Source organism: Ailuropoda melanoleuca, unplaced genomic scaffold (assembly GCF_002007445.2).
Source record: "Ailuropoda melanoleuca isolate Jingjing unplaced genomic scaffold, ASM200744v2 unplaced-scaffold60030, whole genome shotgun sequence".
Classification (NCBI taxonomy): Eukaryota; Metazoa; Chordata; class Mammalia; order Carnivora; family Ursidae; genus Ailuropoda; species Ailuropoda melanoleuca.
The window spans coordinates 15,206-23,825 of record NW_023233872.1 but is presented as its reverse complement, the minus strand read 5'-3'; the positions used below and the strand labels follow the sequence as shown (position 1 = coordinate 23,825).

At 39.6% G+C, this 8,620-nt stretch overlaps 1 protein-coding gene across 1 annotated transcript; it reads right to left on the bottom strand.

Annotated features, from left to right (window-relative positions):
- Window positions 1-1,051: 1,051 nt before the first annotated feature.
- On the bottom strand, window positions 1,052-1,990 carry LOC100482054 (olfactory receptor 2L8). The gene has a single exon (XM_002931112.4). It carries the CDS (start codon window positions 1,988-1,990, stop codon window positions 1,052-1,054), a length of 939 nt encoding a protein of 312 aa, XP_002931158.4.
- Between the last annotated feature and the right edge of the window lie 6,630 nt (window positions 1,991-8,620).

Below are 8,620 nucleotides of genomic sequence, written 5' to 3'. Positions count from 1 at the left end.
AAAACTATGAAACATAGTCAATGGAAAATAAAATATTACGAGAGACATGATCCCATATAAGGAGAGCAGCGGCTATTGAGCATGTGGCTAGTGTGGGGGGGTGGTCATGGGAATGTCCTTGAAATTGCTAATCCTACTAAACTTTCAATACCCTCAGCTTACCATTGACCTCACAATTTCTTGATCTCTGTTAACACATCAAAGCTGCTTATATTGATCTTGAGGAATACATGATATGAAATAACTTTTCTAGGATTCACTTCCCTAAAAGGATCACAAACTTGTTGTATTTTACTCAGATTGGTGTAAGGATTTTAGAATCCCTGATGAAGTCTCAGCTAAATCTTTTTTTTTCTTTTTTAGATTGTGTTTATTTATTTAAGAGAGAGAGAGAGGATGAGCAGGATGTGTGAAGAGAGAGAAGGAGAAGCAGGCTCTCCACTGAGCAGGGAGCCTGAGATAGTGCTCCACCCCAGGCCCCTGGGATCATAACCTGAGCCAAAGGCAGATGCTTAACTGAATGACCCACCCGGGCACCCCTCAGATAAGTTACCACAAACTGGAAAACACACACACACACCAAACAAACAAACAGACAAACAAAAAAACAAGTAACTGGCACAGATAAGTCACAAGTCTACGAGAAGAAGTTTTCTGATTTCCAGGTAGGTTGAGACATTCAAGAGACATTCACTTTTCTCTTTACATGTATAGGAAAATAAATTGCAAATATTAGAACTGTTATGTTGAATGACAACTTCAGTTAGAAAATTTCCATTTTTATTTCTACATGAAAAAGAACCATTTTCATTGGAAACATATTAGCAAACAAGTGCATTTGAAATCCATGAGAAAAAGTACATAAAGGAAAAAATATATATAAGGCTCATAATGACATATATATTTGCAAGATAATTTTATCCACTCATGAGTGATTTTCTTCTCATCTGATTTTAGTCCTTGCACTCTAAGCATAACATAATACTTTAGTTACTGGGCGATGAAGCATGGACTTATAATCAGTGTTGGGTACATAGGCAAAAAGCTTTGTCTACATGTTTACAGAGCAGAACCTCTGAATCACTCTTCTCAGGGCCCCCATCACCTCCTTGTTTCTCAGGCTGTAGATGATGGGGTTGAGCACTGGGGTCAGGATGGTGTAGAAGACAGCCAAGACCTTGTCCTCTGTGGGAGATCGGAAAGGTCTTGGGCGTAGATAAGTGTAAACAAAGGGTCCAAAGTATAAAGTGACCACAGTGAGGTGGCTGCTGCAGGTTGAATAGGCCTTTTTCTTCCCTTCTGTTGACCGCATGTGGCAGATGGTAAAGAGGACCCTGCCATAGGAACATGCAGTGCCAATGAAAGGAAACACAAGGAAGAGGATGGTGCTTACAAATACTGTGTACTCATAGACCCAGGTGTCCATGCAGGCCAGAGTCAACATGGTGGGGACATCACAGAAGAAATGGTTGATGGTTCTGGATCGACAGTAAGGGATATGGAAGTCATATAGAGTATGGGCACAGGAGTTGACTAAGTCCATAATCCATGATCCTGTTATCATCAGCACACACACTTTTTTGCTCATACGGATGGGATAGTGGAGAGGAAAACATATAGCCATGTAACGATCATAGGCCATAGATATCAGGAGCAATGCTTCTGCACCTGCTAAAGTCAAGAAGAAGAAGCTTTGAACCCCACACCCAATGAAGGAGATAGATTTGTTTCCAGAGAGATAATCAGAAGCCATCTTGGGGACAATTGTGGAGATGTAGTTTAGGTCAATGAGAGAGAGCTGGCTAAGTAAGAAATACATGGGTGTGTGGAGATGGGTGTCTAGGAAGATGAGGAGAATCATGGACAGGTTGCCAAACAGAGCCATTAGAAAAATGATAATGATGACAATGAAGAAGAAGAGGCCAATTCTTGTTAGTGGAAACAACCCCAATAGGATGAAATCAGTTGATGTTTGAGTATAATTTTCCATGGGGCATTGATAGGATTTTCCTATAAGCAGACAGAAAAGTGAGTCAAGCATGGAACAAAAGGATATTTGACTTTATCATTTTAGTCAGACTGTGTATTATTTAAAATGCTACAAGTCTTAAGTGAATAACTGAAATTTTATATTTTGGAGAAACAAAACAAAACATTTTTTTAGTGACCCAGAGATCAAAATTTGAAGATGCAAGCATTAGTACTCTATGTCTTTTCTAGAAAATCCTTAAAGTCATTAAAAACACCATATATTTATTAAGAATACTTTAGGAAAATTATGTTTAAATGATGTGCACAAACACAAGTATTGAAAAAATCAGATGCTTATTCAAAATATATGCATAGAAAATTTATGTAAATACATAATTTTTTTAGTTATTTTAAGAACAAATGTTTATGATTCATAAAGGATCATTTTTCTTTCATATCTAAGACTTACTTCTAAAGCTGCAGCAGCCTATCAGCTTCTGTTGAGAAGCAACATTTCATTCTTGAGTCCTCTACACAGTAACATCTAATCGAATATCCTTGAAGTCAGGTAAAAGTATTGCTTTCATCGTTCTGAAATGAAGTCTTATTGTTAAGTACAATTTATAGAAAATCGTTTCCTTCTGCCTCCTCAACCAGTTTCTAAAAGTTCATGTAGACCCTTCAACTAAATATCTACACACCATACTCATGGTAGGTTTCACAAATATGAAAGAGTTCTTCTAAATAGCATATGTTTTATGTCTCTCTGTTTCTCCAGTACTGACATGATATACACTACTCTGTGGTGTTTTCTCTTACTCATTTTTTTCTTTTTTTTCTAAGTTTTTATTTAAAATCCAGTGAGTTAACTTACAGTGTGATATTAGCCTCAGGTGCAGAACTTAGTGATTCCTCACTTACATACAACACCCAGTGCACATCAGTACAAAGTTCTCCTAATCCCATCTCTTCTTTACCCATCCCCAACCCAACTCATCACTGGTTATGAGTTTGTTCTCTATAGTTAAGAGTCTGTCTCTTGGTTTATATCTCTGTCATTGGCCTCATCATTATTAGTTTTGTTTCTTAAATTCCACATATGAGTGAAACATTTTATTTAAAACTTTCCAATTCTAGGTCAGTGTGTAAATTTAATCACATACATTTGTTATCTGTCCTTCTTAAAAGTAAAATATTATGCTGACAAAAAAAGTATAAGTCAAAACAGAACAGGTGTAAAAAGGCACAATGAGAGATAAAACAGTTCAGGGCCCTTTGAATAAATGAGTTTAGATAAAGGAATGCTCAGTCACTTAAGTGGAAAAAAAGAAATAGCATCCTAAGACTCCAGGGGAGGTATGAGGAGGAATTCTCCACTCACATTGTAAGTGAACAAGCTCTACACAGTATGTAGTATTTTAGTCTTAAATATTATTCTAGATCCAAATGATAACAGGCTTTTAGGAAATCTGAAACATGAAACAGGAATATGCATACATGTGTGCACACAAACACGCACATAAACATATTCACCCACTCATGCTTAAATATAAAATGAGCCAAAATATTTGGGAAAATACACAAATATTTTTAATGGAACTCATATGTTCAAAACAGTATGAAATATTAATTAACAATATAAATACTACTAGATAAAAGGACATGTTGGGTAAAAAGAAAGGCTCTTGCAAATATATATATATAGATATAGATATAGATACAGATATATATAGATAGATGATAGATAGATATATGTAAATATATATACTCAGATATATTTATATATGTGATAAAAATTTAAGGGAAAGCTTTTTTTAAGATTTATTACTTATTTTTTAGAGAGAGAGAGAGCACATAACATGCAGGAATGGGGAAGGGGCAGAGGGAGAGAGAGAGAAAGAGAGAGAGACAAGCACACTCTCTGCTGAGCAGGGAATCCTATGCAGGACTCACCATGGGCCTGGATCTCAGGACACTGAGATCATGACCTGGGTCAAAAACAAGAGTTGAACGCTTATCCGAGTCAGCCAGGTGCTCATGGATTAAGTAAAAGTTTTAAAAATAAGTTGAAAAAGCAAATCTACCAGAACTAAAAGAAAACAACAGCAACAAAACGTGAAAGATTGTCATTTTTTAAAGTTTGGAAAATTGGAGAATTAATATACAGGAACACATATATGCTTATTTTCGTTCTTAGAAATACTACACCAAGATAATAATGGAGTTAATATAATCATTGAAAAACATTGAAAATGTTTTTCAAAATTATATATATGAGGGGTCAGAAAAAGATGGCAGAGGAGTAGGGGACCTTTCTTCAGCTGGTCACCTGAATCAAGGTGGATATCTACAAGATCATCCTGATCACCCATGAAATCAAACTGAAACGTTGAAAGATACATCTGGATCTCTACAAAGGAACATCTCCAGTGCTAAGTATGGAGGTATGAAGCAGGGAGACATGAATCCACACACAGATATAGGAAGGTAAACAGAAGGGGGAGGGAGACACTGTGCTTGGGCGCCAGGAAGTAAGAGCCACCTGCACTGGGGAGCTGGCCGGACTCACGGACAGGCACCCCAGAGAAAGCAGATTGAGACCATGAACCCAGGAACACACAGGCAACCGGACTGAAACCCAACCTCTGGAGCCCTCACTCAAATTAGACTGACACTGGGAGCTCGGGAGCACATGCGTGACCAGACTGAAAACTGGAGCTCCAGAGCGCTCACTGGAACCAGACTGAAAACTGGAGCTTGGGAGCATGAGCGTGTCCAAACTGAAAACCAGAGCTCCAGAGCTCACGCCAGTTAGATTGAAACCTTCAGCTTGGGAGTGTGTGTGACCAGAATGAAAACTGGTGATCCGGAGCATCTGTGAACCACACTGAAACATGGAGCACAGGAGTGCACTTGGGAACTGGGGGTGGCTGGTGGTCTTAGAAGCACAAAGGACAGAGATGTGCCAGCCCTGGAAGCAAGGGCTGGGAGAGTGGCTGTGGGGTGCACATCCTGGAACGCTGTGGGGTTTTTAGCAGCTCCAATGGAAACAGAGTTAAAGTGGCCAGGAGAGCTCAGTGGAGAGAGGACTGCAATCTCTCTGTTCTGATACAGAGGCTAGGATACAGCCATTGCTGCTCTGACTCTTAGAAGAGTCACAGAAAACCACCAGGGAAAGCCACCAGAGAACAAAAGCCCAGAAATACTGGTTCACATTGTGTGCATCTCCATCCCCCCTCGCAGGGGAGGGGGCAACTATAACCCAACAGGTTTGTNGTCCAAACTGAAAACCAGAGCTCCAGAGCTCACGCCAGTTAGATTGAAACCTTCAGCTTGGGAGTGTGTGTGACCAGAATGAAAACTGGTGATCCGGAGCATCTGTGAACCACACTGAAACATGGAGCACAGGAGTGCACTTGGGAACTGGGGGTGGCTGGTGGTCTTAGAAGCACAAAGGACAGAGATGTGCCAGCCCTGGAAGCAAGGGCTGGGAGAGTGGCTGTGGGGTGCACATCCTGGAACGCTGTGGGGTTTTTAGCAGCTCCAATGGAAACAGAGTTAAAGTGGCCAGGAGAGCTCAGTGGAGAGCGGACTGCAATCTCTCTGTTCTGATACAGAGGCTAGGATACAGCCATTGCTGCTCTGACTCTTAGAAGAGTCACAGAAAACCACCAGGGAAAGCCACCAGAGAACAAAAGCCCAGAAATACTGGTTCACATTGTGTGCATCTCCATCCCCCCTCGCAGGGGAGGGGGCAACTATACCCCAACAGGTTTGTCTGAGTATCAGTGTGACAGGCCCCTCCCCCAGAAGGCAGGCTGAAAAATCAAGAAGCCCACATCCCTAAGGTCCCTATAAAACAAATGCACATTGCTTGGGTCGTGGTCAAAAATTTGGGCTCTGTACATCCCCGCAAAATCTCCTCATGAGAATGATGAGGAGGAGAAATACCCCCCAAAAAAGGAAGGAAACAGAGAATGTGGCCTCTGCCAGAGACTGATGGATATGGATATACCCAAATTGTCAGAAATGGAGTTCAGAATAACAATGGTCAAGATGATGTGTGGGCTTGAAAAAACCATTAATGAAAATATTAACGAGAATATAGAATCTCTAAGGGCGGAAATGAGAGTGAATCTGGCAGAAATTAAAAAAGCTATGAATCAAATGCAGTCTAAAATAGATGCACTGATGGCCAGGGTAAATGAGGTAGAAGAACGAATTAGTGAATTGGAAGATGGGATGGTAGAAAAGAAGGAAAAAATAGACACTTGGTTCAAAAAAAATCCAATTTCAAGAATGTAGATTACTGGAGATTATTGACTCATTGAAATGTTCCAATGTCAGAATCATCGGCATCCCCAAGTGGGTGGAAAAAGAGAAAGGTCTGGAAGAGATATTTGAACAAATTGTAGCTGAGAACTTCCCTAATCTGGCAAAAGAAACAAGCATTCATGTCCAAGAGGCATAGAGGACACCTCCAAAGATCAATGAGAACAGACCTACATCACGTCACATCGTAGCAAAATTTACAAATATTAGATCAAGGGATGCAGTCTTGAAAGTGGCCAGGGGGAAGAAAATCCTTATGTACAGAGGGAGGAATATGAGAAAAACGTCAGACCTGTCTACAGAAACCTGGCAAGCCAGGAAAGGTTAGCAAGTCATTTTCAGAGCTCTAACGGAGAAGAACATGCAGCCAAGGATCCTGTATCCAGCAAAGCTGTCATTCAGAATGGATGGAGAGACAAGGACCTTCCAAGACTGGCAGAAACTGAAAGAGTACGTGACCACCGAGCCAGCCCTACAAGAAATATTAAGGGGGGTTCTATAAAAGTAAAAAGACCCCAAGAGTGTTACAGAACAGAAATTTAAAATCTATAGAAACACAGACTTCACAGGCAACATGACATCAATAAAATCATATCTTTCAATAATCACTCTCAATGTGAATGGCCTAAATGCTCCTATAAAACAAAACAGGGTTGCAGATTAGATAAAAGGACATGACCCATCCATTTGCTGTCTACAAGAAACTCATCTTGAACCTCAAGATACATCCAGACTGAAAGTGAAGGGATGGAAAAGCATGTTTCATGACAATGGACCTTAAAAGAAAGCTGGGGTAGAAATTCTCATATAAGACAGATTGGATTTTAAACTAAAGACTGTAGTTAGAGATACAGAAGGACACTATATTATTCTTAAAGGATGTATCCAACAAGTGGATATGACAATTAAAATATCTACACCCCCAATAGGGGAGCANCCCCAATAGGGGAGCAGCAAGATACACAAGCCACCTCTTAACCAGAATAAAGAGACATATAGATAAAAATACATTAATAGTAGGGGACCTCAACACTCCACTATCAGCAATAGACAGATCACCTAATAATATTACCTATTCTTTTAAGCTGTTTCAAAAATAATAGAAACAAAAAGAAAACTACCAAACTCATTCTATGAGGCCAGTAGTACCTTGATCCCCAAACCAGGCAAAGACCTCAGTAATAGGACAATTACATACCAATATCCCTGATGAATATGGACGCCAAAATTCTCAACAAGAACCTAGATAATNCTATATGCCAAAAAACTAAACAATCTGGAAGAGATGGAGGCCTTCCTGGAAACCTATAAACTACCAAGACTGAAACAGGAAGAAATAGATTTCTTAAATAGGCCAATTAACTATGAAGAAATTGAGTCAGTGATAAACAACCTTCCAAATAATAAAACTCCAGGCCCAGACGGTTTTCCTGGGGAATTCTACCAAACATTCAAAGAAGAAATAATACCTATTCTCCTAAAGCTATTTCAAAAAATAGAAACAGAAGGAAAGCTACCAAACTCATTCTATGAGGCTAATATTACCTTGATCCCCAAACCAGGCAAAGACCCCCTCAAAAAGGAGAATTACAGACCGATTTCTCTAATGAATATGGATGCCAAAATCCTCAACAAGATCCTTGCTAATAGAATCCAACAGTACATTAAAAGGATTATCCATCATGACCAAGTGGGATTCATACCTGGGATGCAAGCATGGTTCAACACTCGCAAATCAATCAATGTGATACATCATATCAACAAGAAAAGACTCAAGAACCATATGATCCTCTCAATTGATGCAGAAAAAGCATTTGACAAAATACAGCATCCTTTCCTGATTAAAACCCTTCAGAGTGTAGGAATAGAGGGTACATTTCTCAATCTCATAAAAGCCATCTATGAAAAGCCTACTGCAAGCATTATTCTCAATGGGGAAAAGCTGGAAGCCTTTCCCTTAAGATCAGGAACACGACAAGGATGCCCACTCTCGCCACTATTATTCAACATAGTACTAGAAGTCCTTGCAACAGCAATCAGAAGACAAAAAGGGATCAAAGGTATCCAAATCGGCAAAGAAGAAGTCAAACTGTCTCTCTTTGCAGATGACATGATACTCTATATGGAAAACCCAAAGGAATCCACTCCCAAACTATTAGAAGTTATAGAACAATTCAGTAAGGTGGCAGGATACAAAATCAATGCCCAGAAATCAGTTGCATTTCTATACACGAATAACGAGACTGAAGAAAGAGAAATTAGGGAATCCATCCCATTTACAATAACACCAAAAACCATACGTTACCTTGGAATTAAC

Bases quoted from the DNA above. Each gene is read 5' to 3' on its own strand.
- LOC100482054 (XM_002931112.4), bottom strand. From the start codon at position 1,990: ATGGAAAATTATACTCAAACATCAACTGATTTCATCCTATTGGGGTTG.